The sequence below is a fragment of the Apis mellifera genome, linkage group LG8 (genome assembly GCF_003254395.2).
Source record: "Apis mellifera strain DH4 linkage group LG8, Amel_HAv3.1, whole genome shotgun sequence".
Taxonomy (NCBI): domain Eukaryota; kingdom Metazoa; phylum Arthropoda; class Insecta; order Hymenoptera; family Apidae; genus Apis; species Apis mellifera.
The window spans coordinates 9,760,938-9,779,809 of NC_037645.1; the positions used below are offsets into that span (position 1 = coordinate 9,760,938).

The 18,872-nt window shown below is 30.7% G+C and overlaps 1 protein-coding gene and 1 long non-coding RNA gene across 6 annotated transcripts; one reads left to right on the plus strand and one right to left on the minus strand.

The window, feature by feature from the left end:
* Nucleotides 1-3,010: 3,010 nt before the first annotated feature.
* LOC408973 (neprilysin-1) lies at nucleotides 3,011-18,134 on the minus strand. Of its 4 annotated transcripts, XR_001703863.2 has the most exons (15): nucleotides 17,960-18,124; nucleotides 13,835-15,717; nucleotides 12,304-12,526; nucleotides 10,231-10,269; nucleotides 6,716-6,961; nucleotides 6,364-6,572; nucleotides 5,795-5,974; nucleotides 5,491-5,702; nucleotides 5,150-5,366; nucleotides 4,762-4,944; nucleotides 4,525-4,687; nucleotides 4,138-4,454; nucleotides 3,786-4,054; nucleotides 3,470-3,645; nucleotides 3,011-3,286 (listed from the first exon to the last, which is right to left on the minus strand). XR_001703863.2 is itself a non-coding variant. In XM_016913409.2 (14 exons), the coding sequence occupies exons 2-14, from the start codon at nucleotides 13,940-13,942 to the stop codon at nucleotides 3,642-3,644; spliced, it is 2,370 nt and encodes a 789-aa protein (XP_016768898.1). In that variant the 5' UTR covers nucleotides 13,943-15,717; nucleotides 17,960-18,134; the 3' UTR covers nucleotides 3,011-3,641. The 4 variants fall into 4 exon arrangements, 3 of the variants coding, with proteins under 3 accessions (XP_016768898.1, XP_006568118.1, XP_006568117.1); XM_016913409.2 differs by having other exon boundaries at nucleotides 3,011-3,645; nucleotides 17,960-18,134; XM_006568055.3 differs by having other exon boundaries at nucleotides 3,011-3,645; nucleotides 4,762-4,941.
* LOC107964818 lies at nucleotides 6,968-12,297 on the plus strand. 2 transcript variants are annotated; one of them, XR_001703867.2, is made up of 4 exons: nucleotides 6,968-7,326; nucleotides 7,608-7,822; nucleotides 8,204-8,330; nucleotides 11,968-12,297. It is a non-coding gene; the product is annotated as an uncharacterized LOC107964818 (long non-coding RNA). The 2 variants fall into 2 exon arrangements; XR_003305166.1 differs by lacking the exon at nucleotides 8,204-8,330.
* Nucleotides 18,135-18,872: the final 738 nt, after the last annotated feature.

An 18,872-nucleotide genomic window follows, 5' to 3' on the forward strand; every position in this document is an offset into this window, starting at 1 on the left:
ATTGTGTACATAAAATAAAAGAAGCAGAGAGAGAGACGAGGAAGAGCGCGAGGCGAAAACCGTGAAATACAGAGGGTAACCGAACGACACCTTTGTAAATTAGCTTTGTACATTGTACTACCCACACTCCCTTGTTTTTTCGTTTCATTGTTGCTGGCCGAACTATGGAGGAGATCTGTTTCAATTTTTCTATATATATATATATATAGCAGGCTGATGCCAAATTCTCCATATATAAAGAAATCTACACACTGAGATGTTCAATAATGTAATGTTACAAGCCTCACAAGCCTCCTTGCAAAAAAAAAGAACATCACATTGTCAAATGGAGATATTCGCATCATCCTCTATTCTTCACGTTTAACTCTCGTCCATGGATCATTTGACTTGTCTCTTAATGTGTCACAAGAGACACGGTGGTTGAACGTTAACATAAAAGATGAATAAATTAATTTACAAATTGTTTCGTTCAAGGAAAAGAAATGAAAATAAAGAAAATATTTGTTTGAATTGAACAACTCTCGGGCAGAGAACTTTAAAAAAATAGTACGATTAATTTCAAAGGTTTTTCTTGATGTTTCCGTTAGAGGTTAGAATTTATCGAGAAACATGGCTTCTTCCGCCATCTTGATTTAATCATATTAGAGTCGCACATCCGTAGTGTTTAAGAGTATATTAAACATGAAGAGAGAGAGAGAGAAAAAAAAAGATATAAGAGGAAGAAAAGAAGAGATAAAATTGCTGGCAATTTCAAGGATTTTAATCATAAATATATTTTATTACCTGTACATTTCCGCGAAATGACAGAATCGAAAATGTGACACGAAACAGGACGACAGACAGATTTACTTTGGTACTTATTTCGAAAAAAAAAGAGAGAGAGAGAGAAAGAAAATGTTGTCCATTGTTGACGATTTCCATCTCGTGGCACTGTTATGTATATAAATATACATATTGCATATATACATTACATACATACACACGTACATACATACATGCATACGTATATAAAACATATATATTTTTCTGGATATAAAGAAAGAAATGATGAGAATAAATATGAGAAAAAAATGAGAGAATAAAAAGAAAAATAATTGCAAATACGTATCCGACCTCGTGGACGCAATAAAAATTTACTATAAATCGATTATGCATGGGCATCAGGGTGTAGATTAATGGAGAGAGAAAGAGAGGGAGAGAAAGGGAGCGAGCGAGCGAGCGAGTGAGCGAGAGAGAGAGAGAGAGAGAGGAAGAAATATTGTAAAGAAATCACTATTTTTTTGAGAAAAAAAAATAATAGTAGAAAAGAAAATAAAAACTTCGATGAGAAGCAAATTGGAAATTTCGTTTTGATTAATTTTTTGATGTATTATTCTGCCTGTGAGTTGTTCAAAAAAAAAATATTGTTGAGAAAGAAAACGAGGAACTTTTCATGAATCGTATACTAAATAAGTGATGAATTGTTTTAATTGCACGTGTATTAATAATTATATCAATTATGCAGATCACAATATGATTCATGAAATTAGCGAAACAGGTACAAAATTTGAATAATTTCATCGAAATTCTAATAAAAAAAATTTTCAGCAAATCAACACGACGAATAAATCAAATGCGTCCAAATAGTTTCAATCTTTTAATCGAAAAATGACATTGCTCGAGAATTGCGAAACGATTTGAAAAAAATTTTTCATTTTTTTTCAAGCGAAGCATCAACACTTGCAAATGCGAATGTAAAATATAGATGAACATTTACAGAACTCCTCCTAGTATAATCGTTTTACGAAGAAAAAAAAGATAAAGAAGAAAAAATAAATTTACCCGCTGCATGTACATAAACCGAGAGATCGCTGGTAGCCATATTGTTATTCGCGATTAATTGGATGACTTGATCGAGTCGACTGATGTTCTTTCTCTTCTTTACTTTCTCTCACTGAACACGCTAAGGATTGGCATAATCTTCGAAATAATCTCGAGAAATTTCTTTAGCATTTTGTACATTAATTTATTTCTCTTCCGATTATCATAATTTTTAAATATATATATATAATATACATACATATATATATTATATATACGTTCGAATGAAATTCGAAGATATGAGATATAGATATAATTTATTTCCTCTTGTAAAATATAGATTTATTAAATATTTTAATTGTTATCTATTATTTACTCGGTAATCGATACCGATTTATTATAAATATTGATTTTATTGTTATATATTATATATATATATATATATGTAGACGTTTAATAACATGTGTTATGATAAATAATTTTTTCTTTTAAATTATACAAGAATGTACAGATCTCTAATTTCGATTTGTGAATTCTTGTAAATTATTAAGGGAAGTAGAAGATAAATGATATTGAGAGTAGTATGACAATTAGATCAGAAGTGAGAGAAAGAGAAAGAGGGAGAGCCCTCTGTCTGTTGTATATTATTTTTATTTCCACCTTTTTTACACGAAACAAAGCGAGATCGGTATTGACCGTGCTATGTATGGATGATATGTTCCAATATAGAATAAATCTTTCAACAAATACTCGATTCTTAATAAATTCCTTTCATTTTTGTGAATCATTAATAGATAGTCTATGTTATATTCATTATATTCTGTTCATTTTATTTTTTAAAAGATTTTCAATATAAAATATATTAATTAATAAAACAAATCTTTAATTTAAATAATCTAGAAAAAATAAAAAGTCCAAAAATTTTTTCAGGTTTATTCCATGTGATTTCCTTACATCTATCTATGGAGTATGAATATATATCTGTCCAAAGTAGATTTTGAATATTCTATTACTATCCTATATTCAATTTTAAAGTACATAACTTGATCATATAATAACTTGATCAAGAATCTATACTTGATATAAAATTTTTACAAAATTCAATCTACTAATATTAATTAATCAACTATAATTAATAATTCTATAATTATTAACAATTATAATAAAAAAAATGAGAAGGGAAATTGAAAGAAGTAATAAATATATTTTCTTCATTTTTGTTTCTTTCATTTGATCGAAAAATTTATTTTAGACTCGTCTTCGACGAGATGAATCACACAGAGGATTACATGATTAAAACATATCTTTTATATACATCTTATGTAACTTTTATCCATGGAATTTTAGGCTGACATTATAGTCAACTTTTCCTCTCCACGATTTCTATTTAGCAGGCGCACTTTTTCATACACACGCATTTCATATACACTGTGAAATAAAATCCTCTCTTCAACTGTACATCGATCAGCAAATCGAATCACCGGAACTAATAAAGAAAATAATTAATTTGAAACAGCTACGACTTTAATAAGTGAAATATTGGTATTAGATTGAATTTAAATCATTCTGTAAAATGTATTCATCGACAGGATCATAAACATTTACAGATTTGATTATCTTTTGTTTAAGATTCAGTTAATATGTTGAATGATGTATAGAATATTCATACCGCAAAGTGAACCACGATGAAATAATACTCTTTCATGGTCTTTCATCGTGGTCACTAGTCAATAAGATGATTAAAGTCTTCTTATGGCACGAAATATAATTGTGGAGTTGAATATCGCCACAAGTATCCAAATATTTGTTTGTTTATTCTTTTTCTTTCAAAGAATTCTGCATTACCTGCAATTATTACAAAAGTATCATTGATAAATATTATTAAAAAAAATATTATAAATTATTTTAGATCTGGATGTTTGGTTGTTTAAGAATCTAAACAGTTAAGTAACAGTTTTAGTATCTTACAAGTTAAATGAACTCACCAAACGTTACATTTTTGAGTTGGATTCATCGGTGAGCCTGGAGGACAATCATAGGCCCTGGCAAAGTCTTCGCTGTTGGATAAGGGACCCAGAACTCTTATTGGGCCTGGTGAATGAACGCTGCTTCGTATTTTCGTCAATGCATCTTCTGGTCTCATGGATCCACACCATATCTGAGCGTAGTTCAAAAAAAACAACTGATCATGAGTGAGATTTACACCAGGAAGTAACGGTTCTTCGCCATGTATCGACACCCATTTCTTGTATGCCTAAACAACAATGATTTCTTAATTGATAATACATCTCAAGGTAAGATGATCGTTCATTACAAACATTAAATATATAATATTACCCGAAATGATTGTTTGAGTCCTCCGTTATCAGCAATATTCTCTCCTTGAGTCATCTTTCCATTGATGTACAGATCAACCTCTTGCAATTTGTACCTTGAATATTGATCCACAATACATTGAGCCCTTTCCCTGAAAGCTTTCACAGTGGCATTGTTCCACCATTGCATCATGTTTCCATCCTTATCAAACTGACGTCCTTTATCATCAAAACCGTGAGTAATCTCATGGCCAATCACCACACCTATTCCACCATAGTTCAACGATTTTGGAAAATGCTGGGAGTAGAAGAGTGGCTGAAGGATTCCCGCGGGAAAAACTAAAATAAAATGAAGATATTATATAGAGGAGATTAAAATTTAATTCAATTTGAACAAGATTAAATTTACCAATATCGTTTTTATTCGGATTGTAGAAGGCATTCACCACGGCTGGCTCTGTTGACCATTTGTCCTTATCAACCGGTTTTCGCAATTTTTCCAAATTGTGATAAGCATCGTACCTCAACACAGCTAGCACGTTCTCAAGGAAATGATTCTCGGTAATGTTTAACTGTTAGTGAAAAACAAAAAAAAGTAAAAATTATTTGAAATTTTTTTTTTTTCTTTTATGAAATTATCAAGTACCATTACGTATTCCTTGGAAAGTTCAACAGGATCTTTTAAAAACTCAGGATATCCAATTCTTTCATTCATTGAGTTAGCTTTGTTCTTGGCCACGGTTCTAGTTTCATTATCCATCCAATGATTTTCGGCCAATAACTCGTTAAATGCCTCTCGTATGGTACGAATCATCTCGAGTGCCGTCTCCTGAAAAACAAATCGTGTCCTCCAGAATTATCAAAAGTTGACAAGTGAGTTTCCATAAATTTTTTTTTTTTTTTCAAAAATTGCTGTCCATTTTTTATTCATAAATTATCGTTCAACTTTAAACCTATTTATCAATTTATTTCTCTTTATTCAATTATTATATGACTTATATATGAAGAATGAATCAATGATGAATAAAAGTCACCTTGCTTTCATGATTGAAGTTGTCACGAATGAAAAGTGCACCCACGGCCATACCAAGCTTTTTGTTCGTCCATTCAACACATTGAGACCATCTATCCCTCTCACTTAATATACCCAATAGTATCTTCCGAAATTCGACTCTCTTTTGCTGATATTCGTCTATCATGTGAGGCATTATGGACATGACCAATCTCCACAATATGTAATTATGCAACGTTCTGTAAAAATGATATATATACTTAACAAATTGTTTTCTTTTGACTTTTCTTTTGACAGATTAAAAAAATTGTAGAATATGGTAGATTCCAGAAATTGAGAAAGAATCGAGTATTTTTCCATTACCTGCGATCCGTTCTTTTTACGATACGGCCCATTTGCATGAAATATGGCATGGCATACGCAACAATGGGCTCTTCTTCCGTTATAGGAGAATTGATGAATTCTTGAAGATACTCGTGCCATTTCAATTGTGGAATTTCTCGCTGCAGCTCACGCAATGTCAACTTCCGATAAATAGCGGACGTATCGTGTCTATCATCCTCTGGTATCGACACCTGAAATTTTCATCGATTCATTGATTCGAATTTTATACTTTCTGAAAATTATTATTAAATTATCTCGATTAAATTAAATATTTCATAATTACATTTGCTAATTGTTTCTCCAAATTGATCACGCGATTGAATTCCTCGACAGCTGTCTGTCTATTAGCACCCATCAACACAGCAACGTTTGTCATGTAACGATGATACGCGTGTAGTTGAGACTCACTGCTCTTCTTCAAGTAATAGTCTCTACTTGGCAACGCTACTTGCATCTGATCCAGCTGACGAAAACAATTGAATGGTCATTTTTTTTTTTTTTTCGTTTACTCGTGGATTGAACAAATGATATTATCTTAAATTGGAAGCGCAATAGAAATTTTCATACTAGTACTTATTTTACGGTAGAATTCCATTTTTTCCAAGTTCCAACCAACAGTTCATAATAGTTCAGTGATACCAAAAACTGGACACTACTGAAAATTACTTTAAACTCAGTATCTGGCAATCGTTTCATCTGATCATCTTTTATATTTCATAAGAAAAATTTCGACAAAAATCTTTCAAATGATTAAAGATTCTATTATATTCTTTTCAATTTTTAAGAACGTAACATTGAAATTCAATTATACTGTGCAGTTGTAGACCAAGGGGCCTTACTTTGCCGGCGCACCTGGAGGATATTGGCTGAGGAGTTCTTGTCATCTGGACCGACCCATTGTTCCAACAACACTCCCTCGTTGTACTGTCCTCTCAATCGACCTAGCAAAACCTCGACGGAATATGGAGGCGGCTTCCATGATGGTCCAACCACTACTGGCCAACCGCCAAGAAATTCTAACGTCTTTCTCAACGGTGTATCTCCTATCTCTCTTATACGAGCTGTAAAAACAAATAAACAGAGAACACTTTTTAACCTCAAAACTTCATTTTTCCTTCTTCTCTTTGTCTTAGCCGAAGTTCAAGATGACACGTAAGATTTCTCGAGAAGATGCAAGTTCGAAAAGAATTTTCGTTGTACCCACGGATGTCCATGCAAGACTTGTAGAACATCTTCGCCTTCAAGGTGGCGTTGTTGTCTTCGTTGTTCGGTGGTTCCTCCAGGATGCGTTTCAGAATCACTTGTAACTGATTGGCCAACACTTCGAACGTGCTGATCGAACTTCGATCCTCTGGGATCACGTGACGACGGTTCCATGTTCCACACGCGTATTGGAAGAAATTTACACATGGCGCTGCTGTCCGATCCATCGCCGAAAGTAGACTGGCAGCTAAAAAAAAATTGCATCCGTTTAGGATTCAAATATTTATTGCAAGTGTTTATATTATTGTATATTTTATATATTAAGTGTATCTACCAAGTGTATCTACGAGAAAAGCAATTGAAGATAATATAATATAACATGACTAATAGTGATTATAATACATAATCAAAACATAAAATCACTAGCTATTAAATTATTATTTTTAATGTGATTTTATGATTACCAATTATTTACTATTATTATAGTGAGTGATTATAAGTGATTATAAGTGATAAAAGATAGTGACGTAATTACACAACGAGTTATAATTACTTTATGAAGATTTATAGTAGAATTATGAAGATTTATAGTAGAATATTAAATATATTGAGGTAAGAATTTATACATTTGGTTTTTTTTTACAATATCAAAAATTTAAATCAAAATTGGATAATGTACAAAATATTTCCATGGTTTTCAATGACAAATGTTCCATTTCCCTTTTATGAAAGATGATGAAATTTTTCTCTTCATTTTCATATTAAAAATTATTCATACGGATTCATCTAAGGTCACATTGACAAACATCAAATTGGCTGACATTAAATTCTGAAGCCGATATCGGTCCCAATACCTTTAACGCAAGAATATAAAATTACCCTGTCATCGGCAGGAAATTGAATTTCACCGGCGGCAATAGAGGAGAAACGTCTGAAGTAATAAAATGAAAATATGGAAAAAAGAAAAAAAAGAAAACGAGGAGAAAAAGGAGAAAAGGAAGGAAAAATAGATATTTAACAACGATTCGAATATGAACGTGGACATAATATCAACGCTAATCAACCCCGTTATAAGATTGTTCTGCGCAATCTCATTTTCTGTCAACAGGTTGGTGCCATGATTTATAAGCTATATCGTTTATGCATTTAATAAGATAATAATTTACATAAATAATGTTTCACACCAAATATTATTTTTCACAATTTTAAATTTCTATCCAAAATATTAATTTTTGTTTAGATACAATAGATACAATAGCAATGTAGTGTAATTAATCAAAATTTGAAAATTATAGACACACGAGTAACTCTGAAGACATAGGTTATAAATTCAATTCCTTTCCATAGAGTTTTTTTTTTTTTTTTTTAGTTTGGACAAATAATTGAATTAATTTCTAAGTAATCGAATTGTTTGAATACAATTTTAAAACAAAGTTAAAAGAGAGTAAATCCGAATCGTTTAATCGAACCGGGTAATTTTACGAGATAGGGTTTGTATCTTCGTCGTCCAATCGAGCGAGAGAGCTTTAACGAGGGCAGCAGTGATCTCAACATTGATTACACCTTCGATAAACTATTTGTAACGAGTAATAACACCATCATTGGATAATCTCATAGTAGGTATCAAGCTTTGATTGAGTTCTATCTATCTATCTATTAAAATAATTATTGAGAGAAAAAAAAAAAGGAAAATAGATTCTGAAAGTTTCGCTTCATTAACATATAATTTAACTTCGTTTTGAAACATAGTATATTCGAAGTAATAATCGAAATCTTTGAAATGTTTAAAATTTCTCTCAAGCTCAAATAAATTATTATCAATTTTTTGATTTGAAAAAGAAAAATGGGCATTTTTTTTCATAAATAACACAGAGATAATTAACGTCTAGGTCGAAACTAGGGAAAACCACGCTGGGAAACGTTTTCCTAATTATATTTAATAAACAAGTCAATCTCAGATTCCTCAAGTACTGGTGTTTGGCGGAGTGGCTGTTATTTTTCAGCCATTTTAAATTCAGGTCGAGCACCATTTTTTCCTTCCTGCATTTTTTTCCTTCGTACACAGAGGTACCCTCGTCCAATCCGCGGTAGAGAGACATGGTAATTATGAGACATTAAAAAAAAAGAATTTAATTACACCTATTATGGAACCTCAACTACTCCCGTTATTTGAAATTTCAATTGTCAGAGAAGAATCGATTCACTTCTTCGGACGTTCAACCCTCTATTTATTTTACATTCTATAAATCAATTTTGATTCAATTTTTACCAATATAAAAATATTGCAATTTGCAATGAAAATCTAATCTAATTTTTTAAATTCATTACAAATTCATATATTTCTAAGTTTTAGAAATTTTCTAAAATCAAAATCAAATCTCTTTCTAAAATTGAGAAATACTCAAACGATACTTATATGATATTTTTTAAGATAAAAAAAAAGTCATGTCATTTTCCAAATAATCTCCAATACGACCCAAAGAATCGAAAAATTAAATCGAAATAAAATTTTAGATTGGCACGATTGCCCGTGATAATCAAATTCTAACAAACGAATCATCACGTATAATAATTCAATCGCTTTAAGCTGGAATATCGTTGACAAATATCGGAAAATCACGATGAACGATCAAAAATTCAACTCGTTTCACGTCGTTCGCTGCGGATGAATAAATAATCGGGGGATTGGGCCGCGTGTACGTGTCTCCGGGATTGGCCGCGTTTCCGGTGCAATTAAACGACGGCCACGTATCGTCGGAAGGTCGAACGGCGAATTTCGTGACAAATGAAAATCGAATGGCAGTCACCGGTCCTCGGTCAACAGGCAATTCCACAGGGGGAAGTGGGGAGAGGAGTGGGGGGCGGTTAATCCGATTTGCAGACGTGTGCGAAGCGGCACACGTTTCACGCTGGACAACGCAATTCCGACCGGCCACCAATCAGTTCTCGCTGATCTAATTCCATTTGGCTCTACTATATCGGTCGAGCAATATTTCATCGAGCGTCCACGCTCGAACAGCCGATTTTTCTCCTCCTTTTTCGCTTCGATATTTGTCCGTCGCCGGGATTCGATGTGCGCGCAGCGTTACGCCGTTACGTTGGTAAATATTGAGGTTAGGAAAGAAGACGTGATGGCGTTTGTGATAGCGTTTGTGTTTGTTTATTTCTTGGTGATTTTAAGTAAAGGTTTTTCTCGATTTGTACATTCGATCGGAATTTTGTGAAATTTTGAAAGATGAGTTTTCGAAAGTTTAGTAATAATTTTATAAAAGGATTAAGAAAGATTTTATTCGAATAATTGGAATTTTTTGATATATCGAGAGATAATTTTTCGAGATTTATATAAAGTGAAAAGTATTTTCTGTGATTTATGTGATTGGAATTTTGTAAAATATTTTGAAAATTAAATAGTTTGAATATAGTATTTGGATAATGGAATTTAATACAGTGGTTCTCAATTTAGGGATCGCAAGAAGGTAATATTTATTTTATTATTATAATAAATTTTGGAATTACCTGTTCTGATGCATTCCTCTGTCATGCAAACGTTTGGACCTGAAACGAAGGGGAAAAAATACAACTAATTTTAACCATGCCGTGATTCTTAAATATTATTTTTAAATTATATTTCACGCGAAAACGTGAAAATCGTTCAGTGTGAACGATTCGTTTAGAATCATATAATATATTTATACAGTTTATTGAAAAAGGAGATGGCAATTTTCTGCGTCATTAACACAGATCCGTGTAGTAACATCGAACCACAATAAAAAGCAATTTTCCACTTCGATAAACGTGGCTTTATTGTTTCTGTTTCCAGCATACGATGCAGAAATAAAAAAAATGATCTTGTTCGTATTTTTATCTTTACGAAAGGTGTTCCACGTGGACTTTTCATTTAACCAATAATGAATAATTCGTTTATAGAGTCATTACACATCAAATCGATCACTTTTCGAATCAATCGATCATCTTATTATTTCAAAGATTTCCGATCATCACGTCGAAATTAAAAAATTATTAATTTAGAACAATACAATTATTTTCACGAAGAAGGAGTTCTCTGTATTTACAATAATTTATTTATCAAACGAAATTATTTCATCAAAAAAAAAAAAAAAATCTCCGTTCTACCTTTCTTTAACCGATATCACAAAAATGATTAATTCTTTTGCCACAAGCAATGAGGCAACTCCGGCCTTTTCGAGCAGAACTTGATAGCCTCGACTCGATTCGATTCGGCTGATTGATGCTCGCTTCTGACACGAGGTTTGAAAGCGGTTTGCTATTTTTTTTTTTTTTTTTCGTAATTTTCTTTTTCTCTGTAAGTAACTTTGATTATAACTTTCTTATATCGAAATTTTCATCGAGAAATTTTTGCAGATATATTTGATAACATTTTAAGCTAAGAAAATGACGAAAAAAAAAAATGAAAAAATTGTTGACATAATTTTTTTTCAAATATTAATCTTCTTTTTCTTTTTTTTACAAGCAAATATTGCATTCATTTTGGATAATTAAATAGTTTGTTTAAATTTAAAGTATCCGAGATTATACAGTCGTTGAAAAATAAAATTTTTTGCTCAAGATAGTTTTATGCAAAAAATACAAATATTTTTTCGAGTAATTTCACACGGGAACGCGGCCTTTTCTGCAACATTCCTTTAAAAGTATTCCGTAAAGTTGTAATTAAAGTGTTTTAAAGAAGGTTTTCCGCGAGGAAAATTAGAAAGACTTGTCCACGAAGAAAGATGGACGAACTTCCCAATAAAAGTTTTAACAATTTTCTCACCACACAACAATGCAACAAGTTTTGCAATATATTGAAAAAGAAGATATATTGTTAGAAGATCTTGACTAATTAAAAAATCTCCAGAATTCTCACTTTTCAAGAATCTAATTTAATTTTTCTGGAATACATTACCATATTTGATTTCCATATTAAAAGACAAAATCTTTAAATTTAACTCTGATTCAATTACTATCAAATATTAAATATATCTAAATATAGAAAGAGACTGAGAGAGATTAATAAATTAAGAATAAATGTTTAAAAAAAAAAATCTTTCCATCTATCTTGGATAACCTCAACTACTCAACTTCGATTCCAAGCTTTAGTACGAGAATCATTATTTTAATTAAAATTTACGCGATATCCTAAAAAAAAAAAAAGAAAAGATCGATTCTCATTCATCGAAAATTCAATATCCCGCAATCTATTCCAACATCGAACTAACTCGTTTCAATTTCCAGATCAATCTTCGAATCTACGATTCAACGCCTCCTCGTGAAACCATTGTACTGGCCGAGACTCGACACTAGCGCGCTCTATGCCCGCAACTACCCTAGCGCTCCTTCTCCGTCGCGCTCGAAGAGCAAAGACCCTAACTCACTCTAATTCCACGCCAATCTTCGGATCAACTCAATAGTTCCTCGTATTGCTATTCTTCGACACCTAGTCCCCCCACTCCTTGCCCGAATCAAGTTGAGAGGAGTGCTGGCGGTATCACGCTCGATCCACTGTCGGCCGTTTAATTAACCAGACCCATCGGAACTAATCGTATCATTTAGGGCTAATTCAATACTTACGGGGCTCTTGCACGCATTCGCGGCTCGTGTTCAACGCCAACAGCAGAAGAATAAAAAGACAAGTGGCGAGGAGTGTGACGGCGAGCACACCGAGCAATTGCTGCCTGTTGGCCGGCCCTCTTCGCCTGATTGACGTAGCCCGCGTTATTCCTAGCGACTTCCGCCTGTTCCCAGGATGCTGAAGGACCGTGGTCGTTGTGCTTCCACGGGGGCCATAAGTCACCTGTCGTGGCAACAAAGTTTAGCGTCTACTACCACCAGTTATGAAATAGTCTTATCTTCTTATGATAAAGTCGTGTAATATCTTTTCTTTTTTTTTTTATAAATTTTTATAATTTCTTTTTATAATAATATAACAATATATTAATATTATTATAATTTATAATATAATTATAATAATATATTAATTTTTTTATAGTAGTGTTTTTTTATATGATGAAGTGATGTGATATCTTTTCTTTTTTTTCATAAATTTTTATAATTTCTTTTTATAATAATATAACAATATATTAATATTATTATAATTTATAATATAATTATAATAATATATTAATTTTTTTTATAGTAGTGTTTTTTTATATGATGAAGTGATGTGATATCTTTTCTTTTTTTTCATAAATTTTTATAATTTCTTTTTATAATAATATAACAATATATTAATATTATTATAATTTATAATATAATTATAATAATATATTAATTTTTTTTATAGTAGTGTTTTTTTATATGATGAAGTGATGTGATATCTTTTCTTTTTTTTCATAAATTTTTATAATTTCTTTTTATAATAATATAACAATATATTAATATTATTATATTTATAATATAATTATAATAATATATTAATTTTTTTTATAGTAGTCTTTTTATATGATGAAGTCGTGTGATATCTTATATTATAATAATATATTAATTTTTTTTATAGTAGTGTCTTTTTATATGATGAAGTGATGTGATATTTTTTCTTTTTTTTCATAAATTTTTATAATTTCTTTTTATAATAATATAATAATATATTAATATTATTATAATTTCTAATATAATTATAATAATATATTAATTTTTTTTATAGTAGTGTCTTTTTATATGATGAAGTCGTGTGACATTTTTTTATTTTTCATAAATTTTTATAATTTCTTTTTATAATAATATAACAATATATTAATATTATTATTATATTTACAATATAATTATAATAATATATTAATTTTTTTTATAGTTTTTTTTTAAGATAAATTGTCACATTATTTTTATTTTTCTTTCTTTTTAAGATTCTTATTTTTTTTTTTTTTTATAAAAGAAATTTGAGAAGTAATTCATATTCTTGAATAATTTGATTGATCAAATGATTGAATTTGAACAGTTTCTTTTCCTTCTATTCGATATTCACAAAAAATAATATAAGTGACTTAAAAAAAATCTTTAGAAAAATAACGATAGATATAAAAGTAAGGATAAGCGAGAAGATCAATTGCACGGAACGAATAAATAAGATTATACGTAATTATAAGCGTGTAACGAGATCCCTCACCTGAAGAGGACTGGTGGCAGGTGTCTCCTGACCGGAACCAAGCGATATCTCGTTCTGCTCCACGATCACGCTCGTTTTCAGGTACCCGTTGTTGCTTTCAGCCTTCATCCTTTCTCAACCAAGTGATAATCAAAATCCCTGGATCAACTGGGGGGGCGGTTTAGACACACCGGGCCGAATTTGAAGCGGGGAACTGTGTCAACGACCGGTGCAATGTTGGCATCGCGGCTACACTCGATCCGCCGCGGCCGATCGATCATCGATCCTCGATAAACACATCCTTTCTTTCTTTCTTTCCTTTCTTTCTCGAATTTTCTTATTTTTAATCTCGTTCAACACGTTCGAAAGAAACAAGGCAAAACAGTCACTTCGAGAATTTTTATCTTCCTCGAGTTGGGAACAAAAAAAAAAAAAAAAATTACGGAGAAATACGATCTACTCTCAATTCATCGATTTCAGATAGAATTCAGAGGAAGAAATCGAATCGAGATGATCGAGTGCCAATCCATCGTCGTCGGCGATGAGACGCGGAGAGGATGAAGAAGGTCGGCCAGCTTTTCTGTGTTCCGAAAGGATCTGTGACCGCCGTGCTACTGGCGAGTATACCACCGACACCTACCACCTCCGTTCTCCCTGCCCCCTCCACTCGCCCTCTTCCTCACCCTCAACCTCCGATTTTGTTTACAATTCGAGCCAGGCCACCGGGGTGGGGGTTTTGAACAGATCATCGCTTTTTCTATCCAATTTCCACGATCTTTTATCATCTCCCGTGTTTATTTATCGCGTATATAAATATATATATTTTCCTTAATTTCTATTTCTTTTTCTCTCGAAGCTTTAATTTAATTAATTAAGCTTTCTCTTTTAAGCGAGAAATTTACACCTTCTTTTATCTCTTTCCTTTCAGTTTCGTTTATTCGTTCACTTAGCTTTATTATTAGCAATTCGAGATACTACAAGATGTTGTCGTTTACTTTTAATAATATATATACGTTTTTCCCTTCTTCGTGATTGAATTTTCTCAAATAAATCGTCGATCACGATAAGAGAAATATTCCATTTTAAATCGAAAGCGTGAAATAATATATAAAATAAGTTTCCAACATACAATCTCTCTCTCGAAATATCTAACGGCGTGTGATGAAAATCTGAAATTTGCATCTCATTCAGGCCAATTTCTGCTCCGATTCGATATTCAAAATGTAACGCACGCATGGGACGCGTGACGTATTAATGTTCCTCGAGCGTCTTCGACCGTTCTACCTTGGGGAGGGGGGGGGGGGGGGGTTGACACAGTTCGTTGATCAGAGGGGTGCGTACATCGACATGGTCGTCCGCTTACTGCACAAATTCACCCTCCTCGACGTTCCATCCCCCTTCCCGCGCCATTGTCCGGCACATTTTCGATTATTTTTTATTATTTCTTACAGATTTCTTTCTCGATATACGAAAGCACTGGAAGTAATTTGAATTCACACACTCGAGTTTTCGATCTAAAAATTTTCAATCGATCTAACGTTATTTTTCTTAATTTTTATCGATTATGTAAACATCGATTTTTACGGATGGGATGTTACACAAATTTTGATCGTTATTCTCGTGTAATTGGCCAGTTTAATTGATTTAATCCGATCAATTTGAAGCTGGTTGTAAAACGAAGATGAACCAATACGTACGGCCTTAAGCATCGATCGATGTCTCCGTTTTTCTATTAATAAATCTAGTTTATATCAATTCATGTGATACCGGTGTATGGTTATTTTAGTAGCTCGAGTACTTGGCTTATCAAATATTTCGTTGCTTGTCGTTTGATTTTTTTTTTTGAAACGAGACGAGGACTTCTTATGGGGATGTTAAAAAAAAATATATCGCCAAGATAAAGTCTGTAAGATACGAATAAAAATTTTGAAATATATTGAAATTAACAAAATATATGGTTATCCATTATTGATAAAGATAAATAACTTTTTTTTTTTATTTGCTTTTAAAGTATTCATTCCTATAAGAACATTGAATAATATTGGAAAGAATTTTATTAAAAATAATAGAAAGAAAATATATTGTACGAGTGAATTAATGATTATAAATGAAATTCAAATTTTAATGAAATCGAATCTTGGACAATCCACCCATTCTTTCTTCTACTCAGAATAAAATAAATACATTCTTTGGTTCTTTTTCAAATAATAGTCGGATTATTAAAGATTGTTTATAATATTCTTAAAGTTGCATTGCTTAAAAAAAAGGAAGATACGATGAAGCATCAAACTATATTTAAGCCCATTTAGCTTACTCGAGATGCATGCAACAAGCGGTTGATCAAGTTTACCGCGTTATTGATGAATATTTGCGGTGCACTTTCCGAAAGTGGGAGTGGGACGATAGAGTTAAGCAGTTAAGTGAGTAAACGAGTAACGATGGAGAAAATATTTTCGATCAAAATCGATATTTTTTTTTTGAATAATCAAAGTCGACGAAATTATATTTGCAATGATCCACTATAACTTTTATTTCAAGTAAATTGCAATAGTCATAGAGATTATATTGTGTTATTTAAATCTCGATATAAAATAAACAAATTTTCGAAATCTTCTACCTATTCGTCAAAATTCTGAATTTATAAAATTTAAAAATGATATTTGATATGATTAAAAAGGAATTGATAAATTAAAATAATGATTTTTGTTATAATATATATTCTGTTATTTAAATCTCGATATAAAATAAACAAATTTTCGAAATCTTCTACCTATTCGTCAAAATTCTGAATTTATAAAATTTAAAAACGATATTTGATATGATTAAAAAAGATTGATAAGTTAAAATAATGATTTTTGTTATAATATATATTGTGTTATTTAAATCTCGATATAAAATAAATTTTCGAAATCTTCTGTCGTGTATTCGTCAAAATCTTGAATTTATAAAATTTAAAAATGATATTTGATATAATTAAAAAGATATTATTGATAAATTAAAATAATGATTTTTGTTATAATATATATTGTATTATTTGAATTTTTATCTCAATATAAAATAAACAAATTTTCGAAATCTTCTACCTATTCGTCAAAATTCTGAATTTATGAAATTTAAAAATGATACAACGTTCGTATGATTAAAAAGGAATTGATAAATTTAAATAATGATTTTTGTTATAATATATATATATTGTGTTATTTAAATCTCGATATAAAATAAATTTTCGAAATCTTCTACCTATTCGTCATTCTTAAATTTATAAAATTTAAAAATGATATTTGATATGATTAAAAAGGGATTGATAAATTAAAATAATGATTTTTGTTATTATAATATATTGTGTTATTTAAATCTCGATATAAAATAAATTTTCGAAATCTTCTATCGTGTCAAAATTCGTCAAAATTCTGAAATTATAAAATTTAAAAATGATACAACCTTCGTATGAATTATTAAAATAATTAAAGTATTATTAAAATAATTAAAATGATTAAAAAGGGATTGATAAATTAAAATAATGATTTTTGTTATTATAATATATTGTGTTATTTAAATCTCGATATATAATAAATTTTCGAAATCTTCTATCATGAATTCGTCAAAATTCTGAATTTATAAAATTTAAAAATGATATAACGTTCGTATGATTAAAATAATTAAAGTATTATTAAAATAATTAAAATGATTAAAAAGGGATTGATAAATTAAAATAATGATTTTTGTTATTATAATATATTATGTTATTTAAATCTCGATATAAAATAAATAAATTTTCGAAATCTTCTATCGTGTCAAAATTCGTCAAAATTTTGAATTTATAAAATTTAAAAATGATACAATGTTCGTATGATTAAAATAATTAAAGTATTATTAAAATAATCAAAATGATTAAAAAGGGATTGATAAATTAAAATAATGATTTTTGTTATTATAATATATTGTGTTATTTAAATCTCGATATAAAATAAACAAATTTTCGAAATCTTCTACCTATTCGTCAAAATTCTGAATTTATAAAATTTAAAAATGATATTTGATATGATTAAAAATTGATAAATTAAAATAATGATAGGAGATGAATCAAAGTATAAATCGAAGATAATTGATTTTAATTTTAATTTCTCAATAAAGTCGAATAGCTACCTCCTAGAAGCTGTCCAAAATTCCTCCACCACGGAATTCATGCCGCAGAGCGGAAGGGTGGCGTGCACAGTGCCACCCACTTGAGCATCTCCAATTGTTTACGATATCACGAATGCAACAAGCGACGTCTCGAATTCAATGCGTTGTCCAAACGGACCACTATCACTTTAATATCCGTGAAACACGAAAATGAACAATTTAGTTCGAATATCCGTCATAGGAATAATTACTTTTCAAAAAAAAAAAAAAAATAAAGAAAACAAATCAGATTGACCTCCTTTTATAAAAAAAAAAAAAAAAAAAATACAAATACATACGGGTGTTACAATTCCTATCCTATTATACTTTTAAAATCGATGAAACGAATGATAAAATAAAATTTCCGTTTGGACGAACGTAGGAGAAAACGGAGGTGAAAGAAAGAAAGAAAGAAAAAAAAAAAATTCCAAGTATATCAGATATTTCTTTTTTATCGACGTTAAAATTTTTCTACGTCGTTTGTACGTTTCTTGTAGATGTATTTATCGTTCCAAGGCTGTTTTCTCGAGCGGAAAACCAGAAAAAAATGCGAACACGGACGACGGTCAATGCTGGACTGGCGATAGAATTTCGGCGCGGCTGCGCCCATCGTGCGAACGCCGATGGCGCTTCTTTTTATTATTTTTTCTTTTCTTTTCCTTTCTTTACTTTTCCTTTCTTTTTTTCTCTTCTCTTTTCTGTCGACGAGTCCCATGTTTTTTGAACGTTTCTAATACTTGAAGTCGTAAGCTCAGGAATATTTTGAGGCTAATTAAAAACGAGCGGAATTTTGCTCCTTTTTTTTACGAATCCCTCCATTCCTCGAGCGGTCTTAATGAAATCGTTTAGAAGGTATGTGTTAATGAGGGCGTGGAACTTTACGATGTTTGATCTT

Excerpts from the sequence above, each read along its gene's own strand:
- LOC408973 (XM_016913409.2), bottom strand. The coding sequence starts at position 13,942 with ATGAAGGCTGAAAGCAACAACGGGTACCTGAAAACGAGCGTGATCGTG. Across the intron at positions 10,270-12,303 it reads CGAATGCGTGCAAGAGCCCC|GTCCAAACGTTTGCATGACA; the intron begins GTAAGTATTGAA and ends CCTTCGTTTCAG. Across the intron at positions 6,573-6,715 it reads CAAGTCTTGCATGGACATCC|CTCGTATAAGAGAGATAGGA; the intron begins GTGGGTACAACG and ends TTGTTTTTACAG.